A 22,539-nucleotide genomic window follows, 5' to 3' on the forward strand; every position below is an offset into this window, starting at 1 on the left:
TACATAGAAGAGGTAAATTTTATGGTATGTAAATTATGTCTCAATGAAACTGTTAAGAATGACATTGCAATTAACATCTTTAAACAACAAATTTAAAACTTTTTATTTTCTCACCACACAGAGGAGTTCATTTTTTCAGACTCGCTGCCTGATTTCAGACTCGTTGACTGACTGGCCCTCTGAGGCCTACCAGAGCTTATTGCAGCTTTGGGCTCAGGACACATTTAATTTTCCCACTTGGAACCGAGAGACCTCAGATCTTTTCACAGACTGGCAAAGTTTGGCAGGGCCTTCAGAAAAGAGAGGCATTTCACAGCTAGAGAAACTGAGTCCCAGAGAAAGAAAGGGCCTTGCCAAGGCCGCATGGGCATTTGGCAGCAGCCTCATCAATGCCGGGAGAGATGGGGTTCACCAGACAACCCCCAGGGGAAGCAGTCATTGAACGAGCTAGACTTAGTGCGGCACAGGCAGCCCCTGGATTCTTTCTCACCAGAGCCCTGTTAGCTTCTCTGGAGACCCTTGCACCTGCTTGAGATGCTCCTGTGGCTTCTCCATCCTGGGGGTACACAGCACAGGCACAGGCTCATCCTCTATGTATTAAAAAGTCTGGTCCTGTTTGCTCTCAATGTTTTTGTGTTCTGTTCAGTCTCAAGCTTCTCCTCCCTGATAGCTCAGAGGAAGAGACGGGTAGAAAAAGTCTTTGCTGATGTGGCTGTAAATTAGGCATTGGCACCTCTGGGCATGGTAGACACCCAAATGCTGATTCTGTCCCCACAGAGCACTTTGGTGGGTTCCCAAGGGAACCTCCCACCAGGGACCTCACCCCACCTTCCCAGGCAGAGTGGTGGTACTCCCTAGCTGATCTGTCATGACCCTCACCCCTCAGCTTCTGCACACCCCCATTCACTGCTCAGCTGCAGATGCCCTTAGAAGACACCCCATGCGATGGTCCTCATCAGAAGGCTCACAGCCACCTTCCTTCCCACCCATGGAAGCAGTCCCCGTTCCCCAGCATCAAGACAAGAGCAGCCTGCTCCCAGAGCTGCTGGTCGGTGAGCTGCTGGGCCCTCTGCATGTAGTAGGTAGTATCTTTGATCCTTACGACAAACTCCAAGGCAGGCATTTTCACCCGTCCTCCCTGCCCCATCTGCCTTCACAGATGAATAAACTGAGGCCCAGACAGCAAGCACAACTGGCTAGTATTCGAATCCACGTTTTCCTGACCCCAAAGCCCTTTTCCTTCTTTTAGGCCAAGGATCCTCTTGGCCAGACTGAGGCCATTACCATTATTAACAGCAAATATTTAGTGAACACTTAGTGATGGTGAGGCGGGTCAGACCAGGCAATCTAGGCAGACTGGAGGCCCAGGTTTGGGCAAAGGGCAGGGGAAGGAGGGACACAGGACTGCTCGTGGGACCCAGGACTCCGGAAAGTAAATCAGGCGGTGGGGGGAGAAGAGTCATTAGGTGATCTGCAGCCTGGGGCCCTGGGACAGGAGGTGGAGGTGCCATTAATCAAGGCTAAAGGGGTTGCCAAACCCTGCTGCAAATGAAAACACCCAGGGATCTTTAAAATATACCGGTGCCTGTACGCCACCCCCAGATTCTCGGATCTCATTGGTACGGGGAGCGATGTGCGCATGGTGAGCTGTGGAGGTGCAGCAGGTGCGTGGCCGAGGAGAAGCAGGCAGCTCTGAGCATCTGATCGGAGCGGCAACGACCTGGCCCCAGGGAGCCTGAGGCTCCAGAGCAAGGAGCTCAGGGCAGAGGGCAGCGGGCTGGCCCCAAATGCCCTGGGGAAAGGTTAGTTGGAGAACTGTGGGAGGGAAAGGCAGGAGGGCAAGAATGAAAGACAGGAAGAGAAGCCAAACCCCAGGCGGTGCGGTGAGTGTGAGCCCCTTGTCTGTCACTAACTTTCCATGTGCCTGGGGGCAAATTGCTTCCCCTCTCTGGGCCTCAGTTCCTCCACCCGGAGAAGGAGGGGATTGAACTTAATGATGGCTCAAGATCCTGCGGGCTTCAGGGTTGGAGGATGCGCCAGACCGGGCCCCAGCAGGCTGGACCTCCTGGTGTGTAGTAAACCCAGATGGCCTTCCTGGTCGGCCCACCCGTGCACTGCCCGTCCCCGGACTCCCTGGACGCTTCATCATCCTGCCAGACATGGTTTGTGGAAATTTCCTCTCAGCCCCTCTTAGCCCAGCTCGGGAGCGTGGCTGTCCTTCCAGCTTCCAGTGGAAATTTCCACTCTCACCCTGACAGCTGGTGGGAGACTCGGTGCCTCGGAGCGAGAGACAGACAGAGATCCCGCAATGGGAGGGGGGGTGGCAGTTCCGAGTTACAGGCCACACGGGGTTGTCAGGGATCGGGGCATCCTCCTGCGACAGGGATTTGCCGAGCACCTCACCTACGGAGTGCTGGCCCCTCTTCCAGGTGCCAGGGACGCAGGAGAGGAGGGTCTCCAGCCTCGGGGAGCTGGTCTCCTCGTGGGGAGAAGAGACCTACGTGAATACTGTGCATCCAAGGATGCAGGGTAAGGAAATAGGGGGTGGCGCTGGAGGCAGGGAGGTGATCAGGGAAGGCCTTGTGGTCGGTGAGGGCATATTGTGTGATTTTCATGGGGAGCAGCAAGTACGCTGGCCCTGAAGCCGGGCCTCCGCTGGCGTGCTGAGGATGGCAAGGGTAAAAGTAGAAGTTGTGAGATCAGAGAGTTTCCTTGCGGGGGGCCTTCCTGTGGTCAGGACTTTGGATTTCAGGCTTAGTGCTCTGGGGAGTCCACAGGGGGTTTCTGAGCAAGCAGAGGGGTGACAGGATCTGACATATTTTATTAGCTTGTTTTTGTTTTTGTTTTATTTGCTTACTTTACAACCTGGGGCTGATGTTTATCTCCCTATCAGGGGCATTAATGTATAAGTTTGGCCAGGGCAGAGCTACACTTGGGAGTGAACTCATGCGTTAAACACTGTGCGCTTGCATCATAGGGAGGTATTGGCGGAGGTCGGAGGGTGGACCTGACTCATCCCCTCCCCCCCACCCCCCGCTGCTGCTCGTGGGCCCACATCTGCAGGGAAGTGGGGAGAGTGGACTGCAGGGAAGCCATCACCCAGGAGCTTTGAGGGCCAGAGGCACAGCCCCCTTTGTTGGCTATATTTTCTTTTTCTTTTTCTAAGTAGGCTCCACACCCTGCGTGGAGCCCAGCACAGTGCTCCAACTCACGACTGTGAGATCAAGACCTGAACCGAGATCAAGAGTTGGACATTTAACCAACTGAGCCACCCAGGCACCCCAGCTGTATTTTCATCCTGCATCCTGTTAGTACCTTGACAATGTCATATGGGCATACAGGACTTTTGGGGTGTCAGCATCATACTTCAAGACTGGACTAAGTGTGATTTCATGAAAACAGGCCTCTGTTATAAAGAAAACCATAGGCTCAAAATGGTGTCATTAATATTACGGCCTTATTGCAGTAAACCAAGACTTAATACCTAGCAACAGTTTCAATGCCCCAGGAATGTAAACTTTAACCAGCCCAAATGGAATTTCCTGGTCAATGCTAGGAGGTAACCCCTTAGGGAGTGGCCTAAAACAATGCATTCCATGCGAATAAATTCTCTTTTTCTGGCCCCCTCTCTGCCTTTAAAAACCTTCCATTTTTCACAGCTCCTTGGATCTCCCTTCTACCTGCTAGATGAGATGTTGCTGTATCCATGAATTGTTTCATAACACCAATTAGATCTTCAGATTTACTCAGTTAAATTTTGGTTTTTAACAGATTTGGTGGCAGCAGTGGGATCCAAAGTGAACTTCTACAGCATTCAGGGACAGTGAGAAGCACAGACTCGCTGCTCTGGGAACCCTCGTGAGTTCACTATCTTTCTCACCATTTCCTAGGCTCTGGGTAAGCTCCTCTTGGTCTGAACTTGGCTCCTTTTGTGTTGAGCTCCCAATCCAATCAGCTTTCCAGCCCAGGGTTCACAGGTCTGTCTGGACGGACAGGAGGCTCTAACAGTGCACCAGTCCTTCGCTCTTGGTTCGGTCTGCAATTCTGCAGTTGTGCGGAATCACTTTCCCCAGTTCCAGTCCGCAGTCCCCATTTACTGGAGTCTGCTGGTTTCGTTTATACTGGGAATTGCAGGTAGCACGTACCGGGCCTTCTGTTGGCTGGTCCACGAGAACTTCGAAACCCCAAATTCCACACTGGGAATAACTGATGGCAGCTCTGGCTCTCTGTTCACTGGGAACCAGTCCAACAGTCTCCGTTCTCTGAGGTCTGCCAGTTCAATCCTTTCCCCAGGCCCCAGGTCTCTGGTTACTGGCAGTGCTCACACTTCCATTCCTTGGGTTACTCCTGGTTTCCGTCAATGTGCGTATGGGGTAAAGGCTTAGCTAAAAGAAAAAGAAAAAAAAATAATGAGATGTGATCTTTGAAATCCAAAGAGTTAAACACACCACTGTCCGGCACACCTGCTTATTTTATATATAAAAACTACGGTCCCCAAAGCTATAAATATCTTGGAAGGGGAAAAAAAGGGCAAAATTTTACTAAGCTTGTTTTGTGTCCTGAAGAACTCGGCTTGGTAACCATCAGGTTGGGGGCCCCGAAACACAGCCAGAAAGACATGGGAGTTGCCCCCCCATCTGCAGCTAGACATGGCAGGACAGAAATATGGATTAAAGTCCATTTTTGGCTCGGGTTCTACCAAACTGCCATCAGCCCTCAGGGGAATTACAACCTAGAATTGCAACGGCCCTTATGAAGACTGTTGCAATTAAAAGAGATCATTAAGAAGTACACTTAAAAGCAAAGGCTTCAAGAATTGCAAAAAGTTCAACTCCATTAAAAGTTTAACTGCAAAAAACTGATGAAAAATTAAAAGACACAAGAGGAACCTAATACCTAAGATGGATGTCAGTCTTACTGCTTCCCTCCACACTCCTTTATTTGAACATTCATTCTAGTTACCCTCTGTCTGAACTGCCTTGACACAGAAGTCTGCCAAGCTAATGACTTAACAGACACCCCCATATCTCCCTTCAAAGAAGAGCCCTTGGTGAGCCCCTTCCAGAGGTGATGAGACTGAGGGATTTTCTGGTAAACTGCTACTTTATTCCTTGAAGCAGCCAAAGGAAAACTAAAATTAAAAAAAAAAATTCCAACATAGATCAGTTCTTTAACATCTAGGCTACAATCCAACTCTTTGAGGAATTAAAAGCAACTGTCCTTATCTTACAAATCTTTATAAAACTAGAAATGCAGCTCAGCTCTAGAGGGAATTCAGAGTTTACCTAGTCCTTTCACCAATCCCAAAACATCCTCTATTTATCTCAAAAGGCTTGTAAATTATTGGCCTTATGAAACCAAAGTCCTTCTTGGAGGAACTTTCATTCTTAACCTGTGTCTTTGAGATGAAAATATTAAAAGTATAAACCCCAAGGATATAATTCCTTTTTTTTTTTTAAGATTTTGTTTATTTATTTGACAAAGAGAGACACAGTGAGAGAGGGAACACAAGCAGGGGGAGGGGGAGAGGGAGAAGCAGGCTTCCTGTGGAGCCACCCCAGGAATATCATTCTTATCAGAAGTAAAACACAAGGGGAGGGGCGCCTGGGTGGCTGAGTCGTTAAGCGTCTGCCTTCGGCTCAGGTCGTGATCCCGGGGTCCTGGGATCGAGCCCCGCGTGGGGCTCCCTGCTCAGCGGGAAGCCTGCTTCTCCCTCCCCCACTCCCCCTGCTTGTGTTCTGTCTCTCTCTTTTCTTTTATTATTATTCTTTTTTTTTTAAGATTTTATTTATTTATTTGACAGAGAGAGACACAGTGAGAGAGGGAACACAGCAGAGGGAATGGCAGAGGGAGAGGGAGAAGCAGGCTTCCCGCGGAGCAGAGAGCCCCACGCGGGGCTCCATCCCAGGACCCCGGGATCACGACCTGAGCCGAAGGCAGACGTTTAACAACTCAGCCACCCAGGCGCCCCTTTTATTATTACATATTCTTTTCTAATTTTTATTTTTAAAATTTTAATTTCAGTACTGTTAACACAGTGCTATATTAGTTTCAGGTATACGATATAGTGATTCAACAATTCTATACATTACTCAGTGCTCGTCACGGTAAGGGTTCTCGATCCCCTTCACCTATTTCCCCCATCCCCCACACCCGCCTTCCTTCTGGCAACCACCAGTTTGTTCTCTAGAGTTAAGAGTCTGTTTCTTGGTTTGTCTCTTCCTCATCATCCTTAACCAGTATTTTTTTAAAAACCAGCACAAAACCAATTTCTTTCTTTTTTTAGAACACGTCTTTTGTTCTATCAGTAAGCATATTCAGCAAGCATTACGTGACCTGATTATGAATCATGTCTAAAGAAATTTTGCTTACTCTTTTCTAATTGGGTCCCTTTCATTTGCATTGAGATCTGCATGAAGGGGAGAAATTACTGTTGCCATATGATATCCCACTTAAGGAAGTATTTTAAAAAGTATTACATTAAGGGGGCACCTGGCTGTCTCAGCTGGTAGAGCATGCGACTCTTAATCTCAGGGTCATGAGTTGAAGCCCCACATTGGGTGTGGAGCCTACTTAAAATTAAAACAACAAAAAAAAAAGTTCATTACACTAAGAATTCCATTATAAAATTGACCTATATTTTCATGTGTTCTAATATTAAGGTAGACTTCCCGGAAACTAAAGAATAAAGAATTATTTTAAAAAGGTGATGTGGAGAAGTTGAGGGGGAAATCAGTACGTATTAACCTATAGTGTTATCGATGTAACTTCACATACTGTAGGGCAAGGTGCGCTGTAGAACAGCATATAGTTAGAAGACACTGTCACCAATTATTTATTGCCCAAATATAATATATACAGCAATCACAAAATCAGAAAGCCATGGGTACCAGGCAGTGCCTTAGGGATAACAGAACATCTTTACTATGAGCAGTAAAAGCATTTGTTATCCAATCTTTCTAAATTAACTCTTACCACTTATTTCTACATATTCTAAATAGCATTTCCCTCCAAAAAGTAGATTCTCCAGCTCTTGGCACTAATTTTTAAAGTCAATAAATTTGATCATATCAATAAACTCTTCAGTCTTCTATTGCTCACCACAGGCATAATGTGTAGGAAGAGCCTTGTGTGTTCTAAAGAAAAGTATGCATTGCCTTACAGTTTTAAATACTAAGTAATTGATCCTCGCAAGCAGATAACATCAACTAAAACTTGTTTTTACTAGTGTTCCTTCTCTTTTACAAGAGACTAATCATTGTATTCATATTAATATTAAAGATTTTATTATTTTTACATAATCTTTACACCCAACATGGGGCTGGAACTTACAACTCTGAGATCCAGAGTCACACATTCTACTGACTGAGCCAGCTAAGCGTCCCATTTTATTAATGTTATACTACAAAACTATGTACACTCCCTAATTTAAAAGGTTAAATGTCAGATATACAAGTAATGGTATTTTCGCCAATAATTCACAATTTTTACCATTTCTGCTATTTTGGAACAAGCGTTAAAAGTCCCACGATTTATATATCATTAAACATGAATTGAAACACTTAACATCTCAAAGAATTGTTAAAAATGGCAGAACCTACAATTAACTATAACTCTTAACATTGGTGATATAGCTCCCCTTTGTTATTTTATATCTTAAGTAAACATTCTACTACGGTGTTTTCAAGTGAATAGTTCTGGTTTGAAAATTTGATTTTTCATATTAATTGTAAAGAGCCTTGTTGTCGTACATTTTGTTAAATTATATGATGACCTTGAACTGAAGGACATGCCTACCCAACTTAGAGCATGTATCTCACTACTAGTGTTAAAAAAGTTTCCTTAAAATTCATATTCAGATGAGTGGGGTTTAATCCAATTTTGCAAAGGTTTTTATGACTATCTTAATATAGAAACCTTGTTTTGAGAACCAGCATTTTATACCTCTGAATGTTATTGCTAATATTAATTGGTAGCTTAAGAGCTCTATTTTTTTTTTGGAAAATTAATTGGTAGTTAAGAGCTCTACTTAATCAGCTTAAAGAAAATTAGGCACTTATATAAATTTAGTAGTCATAAAAATTCTCGAAAATAAAAAGTTTAATTCAAATGAATTTCAGATTCAGGTAACCTGGGAAAATATTCTGTATCAAAACTAGTTTAAAAATTGCTGGTTTGATTAAAATGAACATGTCTTAAGAGTTATCAACATTGAATATAATGCAAACATACAACTTTTGATTTTACCTGGTTTTACTAATCAAATAAGTTCATGTTATGTTGCAAAATTTGCTAGCAAAATATAAATAACTTAGAATAAGTTTTTGTTATAAGTTTTATTATCTAATGTCTCACAAAGATATCTAAACATAATTGCCAAGAATAAGTAAATTTCAGGTGCCTGGGTGGCTCAGTCGGTTAAGCGTCAGACTCTTGGTTTTGGCTGGGGTTGTGATCTCAGGGTCATGGGATTGAACCCTCATCCAGCTCCCCAGTCAGCATGGAGTCCACTTGAGATCCTCTCTCTCCCTTTTCCTCTGCCCTCCCCTTGCTTGAGTTCTCTAAATAAATAAATAAATTCTTTAAAAAAAAAAAAAGAATAAGTAAATTAAATAGATGTCAGTATGGTAAAAAGTTTTTAGGTATTTTCCCCAAATCATTTTGGTAGCTTCAGACCTTAATGTTTTGCTAAGTTAAGTGATGAGTTAAGTTAAATTCAATGAATATCCAGATAATTTTTAAATAAGATAAAATACTGAAACATTAATTACTGAGCATAGGCTTATCACTTTTTGCTGCCTTTCTCAAGTCTGTAATTACATAGAATTTTTAAAAAACTGAGTCTTCTCAATATTTTTTTTTAAAGCTTATTTATTTTTTTTAGTAATCTCTACACCCAACATGGGGTTCGAACTTCCAACACTGAGATCAAGGGTCGCATGTTCTTCCAACTGAGCCAGCCAGGCAGGGGCCCTGCGTCTTTTCAACTGTAAAAGAGCGAGGCTTTTTACAAATATTTAACTTTCTGTATTTGCCTACAAATTGTCATTCTGGTCAAGCGGATAACTGAGCATTATTTCACAGTGACCTATGATCTTGTTTGACCAAGTGTTCTAAAACCTTTTTTTTTTACTTTTTTTATTTGAATATAATTGATACACATTCTAAAACCTTTTTATATTTTTTAGTATTTTTCCTTTAGAATTATTTTCTTAAATCATAAATGGGGGTGCCTGGGTGGCTCAGTTGGCTAAGCAACTGCCTTCGGCTCAGGTCATGATCCTGGAGTCCCTGGATCGAGTGCCGCATCAGGCTCCCTGCTCAGCGAGGAGCCTGCTTCTCCCTCTAACCCTCCCCCCTCTCATGTACTCTCTCTCTCTCTCTCTCTCATTCTCGCTCTCTCAAATAAATAAACCTTTAAAAAATAAATAAATAAATAAATCATAAATGTACAACTTCTTTACACATGCACTTAAATTTTTTTTACATTTTTTTAAAGATTTAAAAGATTTAAAGATTTTCTTTATTTTTTTAAAGGTTTATTTATTTATTTTAGAGAGAGAGAGCATGAGTGGGAGGGCAGAAGGAGAGGGAGAGAGAATCTCAAGCAGACTCCAAGCTGAGTGCAGAGCCCAACATAGGGCTTAATCCCAGTACCCTGAGATCACAACCTGAGTCGAAACCAAGAGACAGATGCTTAATTCAATGTACCACCTAGGCACCCCATTATTTTTTTTACATTTTATTTTTAAGTAATCTCTATCCCCAACATGGGGCTCAAACTTACAACCCCCGAGATCAAGTGACACAAGCTCTATGGACTGAGCCAGCCACGTGCCCCAGCACTTAAATCTTTAAAAAGGAAAAACATGTCTTATTATATCATGATCCTGGCTAATAGCTTTTCAAAACTTAGAGAAAAATCTTTTAAAAAGTTTCACAGGTCATCTGAAACTTACAAATTCAACATTATCAAAGAACAAATTCTTCTACACTCTTACAGAGACCACTAAGAAGAAACAATAATTAAAAAGCTAAGAAACTGGGCACCTGGAAAAAACAAAAAAACAACAACAAAAAAAACTGGGCACCTGGGTGGCTCAGTCGTTAAGCGTCTGCCTCGGCTCAGGTCATGATCCCGGGGTCCTGGGATCGAGTCCCACATCGGGCTCCCTGCTCCGCAGGAGGTCTGCTTCTCCCTCTCCCACTACCCCTGCTTGTGTTCCTGCTCTCGCTGTGTCTCTCTCTGTCAAATAAATAAATAAAATCTTAAAATAAAATAAAATATCACTGGTTTTCTAATGTTCTGCTTTTCCGGATTTGGGAAAATCTTTTGTCTCTTATGCTATCAACAATTTGATAGAGTGAACAGAGATGTGAACGAAGATGAGATGTTTGTGAAAAAAGATGAGATGTTTCTTTTTCCTTCCTACCTGATCCCGCCAGAATTAAAAAACTCTTGAGTATTCTTTTTATATATATGAAAGATTGTTGTATCTTTCCTTATTAATCCAGCTTGAAGGATCAACATTCTTTTTTTAATGTTTTTTTAAATTAACATATAATGTATTATTTGTTTCATGGGTACAGGTCTGTCATTCATCAGTTGAGTATTCTGATGGCAAAATAATTATTTACGTAAGTTCAATGAGAATCTTTTCTCCTCGCAACAGGAGACAATTAGAAACAGTGGTTATATTACCAAGGCTTTGACTGGAATATTATATTTGAGAGAGATGTGCCTAGACTCAGGTATGACCAGACAGTTTTAAGGAACTAAGGTTGACTTTACAGAGCCAATAAAGCCCCTTAAAAAGGTTTAACCTGGTACCTTGCTTACAATTCTCCAGCAAGGTAGTTTTTTGGTTTTGGTTTTTTTTAAGTAGGCTCTGCACCCAGCATGGAGCCTAACATGGTGCTTGAACTTAAACCATGAAATCAAGACCTGAGCTGAGGTCAAGAGTCAGGTGCTTAACTGACTGAGCCACCCAGGCACCCCTACACACAAGGCAGTTTTAAAAAGAGCTTATATATGGGGCACCTGGCTGGCTCAGTCTGAGCATAAGACTCTTAATCTCTGGGTCATGAATTTGAGCCCCATGTTGGATGTAGAGATTCCTAAAAAAAAAAAAAAGAGTTTATATGGTCAAGCATTATTCTTGCAACACACATATAAATAATCAGGCAACGTTTAATGCAAACAAATTAGTTTTACTATTAAAAATATAAAGGTAATTGTAGAGAGAAGAAACTACATTTGCATCTTTGTCTGTATCAGATTCTAATCCTGTTAACTGTCTTTGAAGTTCTGTTATATACCTATAAATTGGACTGAATCCCGAATTCCTCCAGTTTCTTCAAAAATCTGGCAATGACTCCCAACTAATGTTTCCAATTTTCTCCTGCCCTTCTGATTTGGAACTGGTAAGAACGAAGATTGCCCCTGAATCTCCTTTGGAAGGGACTCTACCGGGCCCTTTTCACCACCCAAATGGCAGCCAAACTTTGGGGACTTACACCTTGGATATGCATCTCACAGCTGGAAAAGGTTCCACTCGCCCTCTGGTCCTATATAAGCCATGGAGACCCCTCCAAATCATAGTGATGAGGAAGAGAAGCAGCTGACATCAAGGTGAACTGCTTCCTCCCAAGATATTAGATCAAGATGTCATACTTTAAAGACAAAACCCTTTCTTCTTTCCTTTACTCTGACCCTGGCTTGGAAAGACAACGACAAAGGGGTCAACTTTGCCTTTCAGACTGTGGATTTGTCACCAAACATTCCTTTGTGAACTGGAGGTTGTGAATAGCACAGAAATTAAACAAAAATATCATGTCAGTTGGGCATCTGCCTTCGGCTCAGGTCATGATCCCAGGGTCCTGGGATTGAGCCCCTGTCAGGCTCCCTGCTCAGAGGGGAGCCTGCTTCTCCCTCTGCCTGCCACTCCCCCGGCTTGGGAGCGCTCTCCCTCCCTCTCTCTCTCTGGCAAATAAATAAATAAAATCTTTAAAATAAATAAATAAGGGCGCCTGGGTGGCTCAGTTGGTTGAGCGACTGCCTTCAGCTCAGGTCATGATCCTGGAGTCCCGGGATCGAGTCCCACATCGGGCTCCCTGCTCAGCGGGGAGTCTGCTTCTCCCTCTGACCCTCTTCCCTCTCGTGCTCTCTATCTCTCATTCTCTCTCTCTCAAATAAATAAATAAAATCTTTAAAAATAAATAAATAAATAAAATAAACAAAAATGTCATGATCTGAAGAAAAGAAAAAAAAAGTCACGATCTGTGGATACTGTGCCAAAGGAACAAGATTGGAGAACTACAGAGCACTAGCTGAGAGTTGCGCTAATGTCTTAAATTGTGGTTGCATTTTTCAGTTAAGCTGAGAGTCTGATCAAAAGGGAGGAACTATTTTAAAAAATGGCTCAAAATAGTGTCACTTATGTTAGGGCCCCACTTGAGTAAACCAAGATTTAATGACTAACCTAACAATGGTTTCGATCTCCGTGAAATGTAACCCTTAACCAGCCCAGCTGGAATTTCCTGGCCTACAGGAGGAGGTATTCCCCTAATAGACCTCTACAATACCCCTTGAGAGGGTGACCTTGCCTAAAACAATGCATTCTTTGCTTATAAATTCCTTTTTCTACCCCTCTCTGCTTTTTTTTTTTTTAAGATTTATTTATTTTAGAGAGAGAACATGAGCAGGAGGGGAAGTGGGAGAGAGAATCTCAAGCAGACTCCACACCGAGCACAGAGCCGGACGTGGGGCCCAATCTCACAGCTCTGAGATCATGACCCGAGCCAAAACCAGGAGTCAGACACCCAACCGACTGTGCCACCCAGGCGCCCCTGCCCCTCTCTGCTGTTAAATCTTTTTTTTTTAAGATTTTATTTATTTGTTTGAGAGAGAGCATGAGAGAGAGAGAGCATGAGAGGGGGGAAGGTCAGAGGGAGAAGCAGACTCTCTGCCGAGCAGGGAGCCCGATGCGGGACTCGATCCCGGGACTCCAGGATCATGACCTGAGCCGAAGGCAGCTGCTTCACCAACTGAGCCACCCAGGTGCCCCTCCTCTCTGCTTTTAAAAACCATTTTGTACAGCTCCTTGGAGCTCCCCTCTACCCGGTAGAGGGGCTGCTGACCCATTCATGAATTGCTTAATAAAACCAATTAGATTTTCAAATGTGCTCGGTGAAAAAAATGTTTTAACAACTGCAAGCCCAGGAAGGAGGGCTGGAGGAGATGCTCCGGACATGTGGACCTCCTATTGCCAAGGGTGACTGCTGACCATTGAAAGCTCACAGCCCTTCTCTGGCGGCGGGGGGGGGGGGCAGAGGAGGACGCAGCAGGGCATCCCCTGCTCCAGGTGCCCAGAGATGAGGCGCTGCTCTGCTCCCGGCCCACGCCAACTCCCTCTCAGCGGTGGGCGGGAAGCTGTACCCCTCGGCCCACAGAGATCCTGAATCTGACCTTGTCTCTCCACCCCATTGACCGCACCTCCATCCAAGCCACCTTCCTCTCTCCCACACGCCTGCTCCCCACAATCCACTCTTCTCACAGTGTCCGAAGGATCCTTTACACACATGGCCCAGTCACGTTGCTCCCTGCTTAAAGCCCCCAGAAGCTCCACATCATTCATGAAATGTCATGCGACCCCTCGTTCTGGCCCACAGGCCAGCACGGCTGGACCCTGCCCACCACCCTGGCGCCGGACACCCTGCCTCCCCTAATCCAGCCCGAGGGCCTTGTTTATGCTCCTTCCTCCCACCTGCTCGTTCCTGCCTCGCATGCTGTTCCATCTGCCAGGAACACGCCGCGCCCAGCCCACCTCACCTGCAGAGACCCTCACCCCGGCCGCAGTCACTGCCTCTACCAGCCCTTTTCATTCCTTCCATGGCACTCAGCATCTTTTGGTAATGTCTGTCTCCTCCACCAGAATGTAAGCTCTTTTTTTTTTGTCTAAAGATTTGGTTTCTTTATTTGACAGAGAGACACACAGTGAGAGAGGGAACACAAGCAGGGGGAGTGGGAGAGGAAGAAGCAGGCTTCCCGCCGAGCAGGGAGCCTGATGCGGGGCTTGATCCCAGGACCCTGAGATCATGACCTGAGCCGAAGGCAGGTCTGAGCCACCCAGGAGCCCCAGAATATAAGCTCTTGAGGACAAGAACCTGCCTGCCTTGCACATCGCTAACCCCCCAGGGCCTATGACTGTGACTGGCGTGTAGGAGGACTGTTTGTATTTGTTCAGTGAATGAATGAATGGAAAGGCTTGCTTTGGGTACTCTCTTAGGGACATCTAAAGAGAAAGGAGAGGAAGGAGATTGGGGCAGAGGGCCTGGTATCCGAGATACGAGTCAGAAACTGGAACCAACCATTGATCATCTTCCCACCAACAGCCAAACCCTCCTCCCTGACTGCCCGAGGGGTCCTGCCAGCAGGAGCGTGTCTGGGACTGGGAGTCAGAGGCCACCTGGGGAAAACAGGAGGGAGGAGATGGGCACAGGCACGTGCCATATTGAACCACTGACTTCAGGCTGGGATGGGACCCAACCATCTGGGGAATGGTGTTGAGCGCGCCAGCTGCAGGCTCTGCCCCTGACCAGCCACGGGTCAGTGACACAACTTTTCTGAACCTCAGTTTCTTGTCTGGAAAAGAGGCTAGAATTGGATTGACTTGACCAGGATGCTTTAAGGATTCAGTAAGATGGGGTAGGTGAAATGCTTATTTGCTACGGTGCAAAGCAAATGGCAGGTGCTCAGGAACCCTTAGCAGAAAAGAGAAAGAAAAGAGGGACAGCAAGGAGTGACAGAGCACAGAGAGATGTGACACAAAAGCAGGTTGCCAGTAAACCAGCAGCCACCTGGTCTGACATGCTGGGAGTTTGTCCCAGAAAAGGTACAGAAACGTAAATCATCCCACACTTTATAGCACCTCCTCCCCAGAATGGACTTTTGAGTTCTCCCGGTTCAATTCCCTCATTTTACAACTGTTCTGAGTCCCAGAAAGGACAAAAATTTCTCTAAGATGCCCAAAGAGATGGCAGAAGAGTTGAGCACAGAGAGGCGGCCAGCTGGGGAGGGAGACGCTCAGATGGGCCAGTGCAGGAGATTATGAGCTCCCTGTTCTCAGTCTGGAGAGGGTCTGCCTTCCTCTGTCCCTGCAGCTATTTAGTGAGGGGGAAATGGCAGACAGAGAAGACCCTGGAGTCCACAGGAGTAACACTGGGCTTGGAGGGACAGAGAGGGGCAGGGGGCTGACCTTCCCATCACCCAAACACCAAGCTCTGTGCTATGTCTGGCATTAAATTTGGCCCAGGCTCAATACTTGTCCAGCCTGGGAGGGGTTATCCCTATTTTATGGGCAAGGATGGGGATGCAAGGCTGGGGAGACCTAATGGAGCTGGAACTTCAGTCGTATTCTGTGTGACTCCAGGAACATCTGCCTTGCTTCTCTCTGGGAATTGAAAGGGGGACCACCACTAGCTGCTTGTGAACTGGGGCAAGTCTTTTCTTTCTGGCCTCAAGCTCCTCCCCTGAACAAGGAGGGTAGACTACAGGGGTCACCGAGGGCTTTCCCAGCTGGAGCTGACTTTACTGGAATTCTAAACCAACGCACCTCCCCCGGCTGAGTCAGGATGAAAGCCTGCCAGAAAGCCTGGCGGCCTCGCATCCGACTTTCTTGCCCCCAGCGTTCAGGGTAGCCCTGCCCGGGGAGAGCCCCGCTTCGGTCCTGTGCCCCAGGCAGCACGGAAGCCTCCTCTCCCCGCTGGACCTCATCCCTCACCCTTCTCTGGGGGCAAAGCTCAACCCAACAATTGGGGAAATGAAGCCAAACAATGTATCAAGCCCTGCAGTCAGGGGCCTCTTCCCCGCCCCCCAACACCTTCAAGGCTTTGGGAAGCCCACAGGTCAGGGTGTAGGTTAGTGCTTCTCAAACTAAATTTAAAAAACATAGGGGCGCCTGGGTGGCTCAGTCGGTTAAGTGTCTGCCTTCAGCTCAGGTCATGGCCCCAGGGTCCTGGGATCGAGTCCTGCGGCAAGCTCCCTGCTCAGCAGGGGGTCTGCTTCTCCCTCTGCCTCCCTCTCCCTGCTTGTGTTCTCTCTTTCTCTCTGTGTCAAATAAACAAAATCTTTAAAAAAAAATTCAAAACACATGTTTATCTGCAGAGAACTTCCGCTTTTGGAAAATTAAGGAAATCCACTAGACAGTGGTAGTGGTTACAAACAGTGTGAGTGTACCGAATACCACTGAATCGTGCACTTAAAAGTGGTTAAAGTGGCACATTTTATGTTATATAGATTTTACAATGAAAATTTGTATAGATAAAATGAATAAAAAAGATGCAAAGTACTAGTCTCGACTTTAATAGTATTCAAATCACCTTGTGCAATGGTTAGGAAAGTTTCTAGATGCTTACTTGCAATTCTGTGTTCTCTCATGGCAGTCAGCAGAAGCCTGTGGCCTGGCAGGGGTCTGAGGGCCACTCGGATAGCGTTCACTGAGGCTGCGGAGAGGCGGGCTCTGGCTTTGGAAAGCTTCTCCGGAGACTGACCAGAAGGAACAAGGCTCCTGCATCCCTGCCCCTCCCCCCTGCAAAGGTACTTCTAGATGTCAAGCCACCTAACCCCAAGCAGCCCCCTGGGCCGGGCATGCTGGTCCGACTTATGGCTGGACCCCTCCTTCTATCCCTGTTGGTCTCCCAGCGCCTTCTCGATGTACACGGTTATTAAGGTGTCCCTGTCAGTGGCCAGTGATACACAAAGGCAGCTATGAGGCGGGGGGGGGGGGGGGGGGGGGGGGGGGGGGGGGGGGACGGGGGCTGGGGTGAGCTGGGAGAGGGAAGGACAGGGTAGGGTGTGACTTCTTTTCTTCTAGCCCCTAGACCAAACTTGGCCCAAGCCTCACCTCCTGCGGGAAGTCATCCTGGGCCTGCAGCTGCACGGAGAAGCCCCCACCTGTGCCCCCCATATCCCAACACCGGCCTCCCCGTATTTGTATTGAATGGTTGACATGGTAAATTCAGCCATGGTGCTGCTCCTCTGTGGCTTGGGAGGGCGGTGGAACGTGGCTCGGTGTGAAGGTACAGCCAGGGTTCAGGCTTTTACCGAGTGCCCCTGGGCAGGGCACAGTCCATACACCTAAGCAGTGACCCCGATGGCCGGACTCTGGGCCCATCTCCGCCAGACTTTGGGGGACTGGAGAGGGAGAAGTCTTTTAGGGATGTTGCATCCTGAGTACAGTGGTTGTCTGCCTTGCTGAGCAACAGAAAACACTGTGGGCTCTAAAATAAACCAGACACCTAGACTCCAATTTTAGAAATTCTACCTCCAAAGCTCTGATGAGGGTCCCTGAGTCTATTTTGAAAAACCCAGCTGGTGTCTGGCCCATAAGAGGTGTCTGCAAGCGTTTGGAGACAGTGCTCCTGGAAGTGCAGCCTGTCTTTGGGACAGACAGGGACTGTGGCCTCTGGGAGGGGGGCTCGGGGACGGCAGAGGAAGGAGAGTCACTTTTACTATATTTCCTGTTGTACCGTTTGGACCTTTGACCTAAAAGAAGAGTTTGACTGATGGAGTTGCTGTCATCTGTGTCTGGTTCTGCAAACTCAGGCCTGCAGCCGGGGCCCTTGACTTTCGTCAAGGACAGAAGTGGGCGGGCCGGAGAACAGAGAGCTGTAGAGCACACGTCCCACCTCAAGGGGGCAGCAGCTGCCCAGAGCCTGCTGACTGTCCGGGCCTCGTCGGGAGCCCAGGGTTGTCAGATCTTCCAGGTTTTTTTAAAGATAAGCCGGAAATCAGATTTCCGAGTGGAATTCATTATCAACTCACTCACAGATTTAAACAGCCTGGGTTGAACTCAAGCTGCCTGCAGACAGGCTCTGGCTGCAGGCCACCAGCCGCTGCCTCTGGATCTGAAAGGGTGTCATTAAGGGTAGGTCACCTCTGAGGCCAATCTGCAAACAAGGGCAGGGCCATCCTCTGCTTCTAGAAAATCCGACTGACTTCCCATGGGGTCCACACAAAAAGAGGACAAAGCAGGTGCCCTTAGGTGGACCACAAGAATCACCCACCAACTCATAATGATTTAATTCAGCACATATTTATTAATTTAAAGATTTTGGGGGGGGGGCGCCTGGGTGGCTCAGTTGGTTAAGTGACTGCCTTCGGCTCAGGTCATGATCCCGGGGTCCTGGGATGGAGTCCCACATCGGGCTCCCTGCTCAGCGGGGAGTCTGCTTCTCCCTCTGACCCTCTTCCCTCTCGTGCTGTTTCTCTCTCACTCGCTCTTTAATAAATAAATAAAATCTTTAAAAAAAAGATTTTTTTTTTTTGAGAGAGAGAGAGCATGAGTGGGAGGGGCAGCGGGAGAGGGAGAGAGAATCCTAAGCAAACCCCACACTGAGCACAGAGCCCAGCCGTGGGGCTTGATCTCAAGACCATGAGATCACGACCTGAGCAGAAACCAAGAGTCAGACGCTCAAGTGACTGCACCACCCAGGTGTCCCAGAACATATTTATTAACCTCCCACCACATGCCGGTCTCAGAGTCAGAGATCCAGTGGTGAATGTAACAGGCACAGTCCCTCCTCTCTGAGAACCTTCCTTCTAGCTGGAGAGACATACTTGAAAGAAGTAACTGCATAATCATTGTTATGTGATACATAAGGAGCAGCAGTATAGCTGGGGGTTGGTTAAAAGTTAAGGTTTGAGTCCTGAGGGCACCTGGGTGGCTCAGTTGGTTAAGCATCTGCTTTCGGCTCAAGTCATGATCCCATAGTCCTGGGATCAAATCAAGTCCTTCCTGCATCAGGCTCCTTGCTCAGCAGGGAGCCAGCTTCTCCCTCTGCCTGCCATTCCTTCTGCTTGTGCTCTGTCAAATAAAGATCTAAAAAAATATAAAGTTTTGAATCCCAACTCCACACTCTTAGGTATGTCACTTTGGGCAAATCTGAGTTTCACTTGCCTCATTTCTTGCCTGTAAAATGGGTATAACATCATAGGGTTGTTCTGGGGATTCACTGAGATCATGCAAATAATAAGCTCCCACATAAGAGGGGAGCCTAGGTTTGGCAGGGAGTCCCCCGCCCCGCGCCCCTCCCCATCCTAGGGATACTGGGGCTTCTTGCCAGCAAGGGGAGTGGGAGGCCACAGTTTGAAGGCCCAGCCAGAGGCCTCCTGTACCTACAGAGGCTCAGTCCCCTCCATTCTGTTGAGGTGGTGGCCGTGGGCATCTGGCTAATCTGCTTCTGTTTCTTACCCTCTCCGTCCACTTCACAGCCCACTTGCCCCCGGTAGGATTTGGTGCCCAAGGACAGGGATGGTGTTGCTCACGACCATGCTGGGAGAAGGCTGGGCCTTTCCAGCTCTGGGCCGGAGCCCCTCCACTGACGCTGCTGCATTTTGAGCTCTTCGAGCCTTATAACTAAGCTTTAAGAATCTGAATGCGTGTATAAAACAAGCCAGAAGAAAATCTGCCCTGGGCCCCTTCAGTGCAGAATACCAGCTTCTGCTGGCAGAGGTCTCAGCCACAGGACCTTTAGGACCTTGTTTGACCTGGACCAAGAGGCAGGAGGCAGATGGCAAGAGACTGAAGCGCCAGCAATGTTTCTGGGGCCTTGAAGTTCAGCTCAGTGTGGGGAATCCTCAGTGGTCAAGACATGGTTCCCGACCTCAGGGGTCTGCAATCTCACCAGGTAGAGAAGACCCAGAACCGCAGTCTTGGATCTGAAAGGGAGATTCCGGGGCACCTAATCCTACCTCCCGCCCAAAGGGGAAAGCTCCTTTTAAGGAGCCCAGCTTTCCTCTTTTTCTTCTTCCTCAATGAATCACATCTAATCGTGACTCACACAAACTGAATGAACAGTAAGGTGGCCAGACAGCTAGCGGAGCCGCGGTCCGGACGGCAGCGCGTGCCCCGAGCTCTCCGCCGCCCCCCGCCCGCCAGCCCGAGGCCCCCCGAGCCCAGCCCGCGGCCCCAGCAGCAGCGCCGAGAGCGGCCCCAGCAGCAGCGCCATGGCCGGGTGGAACGCCTACATCGACAACCTCATGGCGGACGGGACCTGTCAGGACGCGGCCATCGTGGGCTATAAGGACTCGCCCTCCGTCTGGGCCGCCGTCCGCAGGAAAGCCTTCGTCAACATCACGCCAGCTGAGGTTGGCGTCCTGGTTGGCAAAGACCGGTCAAGTTTTTTCGTGATCGGGCTGACACTTGGGGGCCAGAAATGTTCTGTTATCCGGGACTCACTGCCGCGGGATGGGGAATTTACCATGGATCTTCGTACCAAGAGCACCGGGGGAGCCCCCACTTTCAACATCACTGTCACCATGACTGCCAAGACGCTAGTCCTGCTGATGGGCAAAGAAGGTGTCCACGGTGGTATGATCAACAAGAAATGCTATGAAACGGCCTCCCACCGGCGGCGTTCCCAGGACTGACCTCGACCGTCCCTCCCCACCACTCCCCACGGCTTTTGCACCCCTCTCCTTCCCAGACACACACATACACCATTTTTATTTTTTGGGCCATTACCCCACACCCCTTTTTGCTGCCAAAACCACATGGGCTGGGGTTTGGAGCTGGATGGACAGACACCTCCCCCTACCCAAACCCCTCCTGTGTGTGGTTGGAAAACTTTTTTGGGGGGGGGGGTTGTTTTTTGTTTTTTCTGAATAAAAAAGATTCTACTAAAAAAAACAAAAAACAAAAAACAGTAAGGTGGCCAAACCATTATCTGAGAGGACAGACTTACTAGGAGCGCTAAAACATCACTGGAAATCAGAACTTTCCACTGGGCGAATAATCCACACAGTAGAAAGGGCCACCTTCATAAAGGACTGTGGGTGGCAGGTGACACCTCTCTTCCCCAGCATCACCGGAGATGGTCGGCGGCTGCCTTTCTGAGAAGGGTGGCCCTGGCTGAGTCTGGGGCACCAGGCGGGCGTTGTTTGGAACAAGAGATGTGAGTGGCCGGAGCAGCCCCCTCCACACACGGGGCCTGGAGTCAGACTGTGTGCTTAGACCCTCGCCAGCTCCGAATCTCAGGCAAGTCAATAACCTCCTAACCCTGCTTACCCCCTGCACCCAGGGGTGATCTGTACCACCTCACAGGGTTGGACCCAAGGAGCCAACTTACATAAAAACCCCTGAAAGTAACCCTCAGTCAACAGGAGCTCATTATGGGCCCCATCCCGCCCCCGCCCCGCCGTCAGCTGTGCAATGGTCTGTCTTTCCTCCTCCTGTTTCCCAGGCCCAGCGGCAGGTTTCCACAGGTTTCCGGGAGGAGGTGGTCTGTCTACTGCTCCAGGGCGCTGCGCTCCCCTCCCGTTCAGACCCTCATCTCGGGACCCCTGCACCGCTGGGTCGCATTCCCTCCACTCCTTCCGGCCCCGCCTCCCTTTTCTCTCCCTCAGAATGCCTTTGCTCACCGAATACTGCCATCCCCATGTTCTAAAGCCTCCAAAGGCTCTCTCTCCATTGCTTAGGACCAGAGAAACGAAGAGGGGCTCTTCGCTGGGCTCCTGCCATGAGCCAGTAACACTGGCAGGGTCCCCACTTGAGTGCTTGTCAAGGGCTTCATCCGTTATTAAGTGCTGGGGTCCATATCTGACCCCTCAGAGGACTGGCTGGAGTCTTTCCTCCTCTATTAGGCCTCCCAGGCCACCAAACCACTAAAGCACACTTGGCTAGTACGAGCTTCTGGCCGGGAATTGTATTCTCAACTAAGGGTTGTACAACTCTCCTCCCCTTCACCATCAGCACGTGGCGCACTGGGACCCCATTCTCATCACTAGCAGACAGCCCAGTGTGTAACACACTCCAGGTGCTTGGACACAGCAGATCTAAGGGGCTTCCCATCCCTCAAATCTCTTTTCCACCAAGGCCAGACAATCACATCTAAGTACAAAAGTCTCAGGAGGAAGGGACAAACCTCATTTTCCACTCAAGCCAAAAGGAATGGAGTGGGCTCCTTGACGACAGCCCCCGGGCTGAGGGTATACCTCCTGGCCTTGCAAGACTACCTACACCTGAGGGGCTGTCAGGGAAGGCTGGCCCCACCGGGAGAGATGCGCACTGGAGGCCAGGACAGAACGCCCAGGCTGGGGTAGTACCCACTCTTCCTTCCCTCCAAGTTCTATGCCAAGAGTAAAAACACTTTAACTAACAGTTCAACCTTCTCATTTTTGTCCAGGAGAAAACGGAGGCCCAGGACTAAGTGCCTCTCCAAAGGTCAGAGGTAAAGTAGCAAGCCAGGGTTTCTGAGGTCATGGGTAAGCTGCACCCGCCCTTCAGTTCCCTGTGACGCATCACCGTCATGAGGTGGGAACTCGGGACCCTTGGGATGTGAAGTCAGAGCCACCATGGGGTTGGTGGGAACTAACTGGGGTATCCTCCCTCAGCCCATCTTGACTCTTTTCTTGCTTTTCCCTAAGTTCTGTTCCCTTCCCTGCAGGTCCTACAGGAACACAAGCTTCCTGCCATCTCTCGGACGCCCAGTAAGTAACACTACCCCAAGTTTCTATCTTCACACTGTCTTCACATCCCA

The 22,539-nt window shown here is 48.0% G+C and overlaps 1 protein-coding gene across 5 annotated transcripts; it reads left to right on the forward strand.

Annotated features, from left to right (window-relative positions):
• Positions 1-1,823: 1,823 nt before the first annotated feature.
• Positions 1,824-21,033, forward strand: LOC113927217 (profilin-1-like). 5 transcript variants are annotated; one of them, XM_035727027.1, is made up of 4 exons: positions 1,824-1,883; positions 3,772-3,858; positions 16,444-16,597; positions 19,274-21,033. In XM_035727027.1, exon 4 carries the CDS (start codon positions 20,009-20,011, stop codon positions 20,429-20,431), a length of 423 nt encoding a protein of 140 aa, XP_035582920.1. In that variant the 5' UTR covers positions 1,824-1,883; positions 3,772-3,858; positions 16,444-16,597; positions 19,274-20,008; the 3' UTR covers positions 20,432-21,033. The 5 variants fall into 5 exon arrangements, 4 of the variants coding, with proteins under 4 accessions (XP_035582920.1, XP_035582918.1, XP_035582917.1 ...); XM_035727025.1 differs by lacking the exon at positions 1,824-1,883 and adding an exon at positions 1,902-2,162; XR_004820012.1 differs by lacking the exons at positions 1,824-1,883; positions 19,274-21,033 and adding exons at positions 2,194-2,529; positions 16,875-17,925.
• Positions 21,034-22,539: the final 1,506 nt, after the last annotated feature.

Source organism: Zalophus californianus, chromosome 4 (assembly GCF_009762305.2).
Source record: "Zalophus californianus isolate mZalCal1 chromosome 4, mZalCal1.pri.v2, whole genome shotgun sequence".
Taxonomy (NCBI): Eukaryota; Metazoa; Chordata; class Mammalia; order Carnivora; family Otariidae; genus Zalophus; species Zalophus californianus.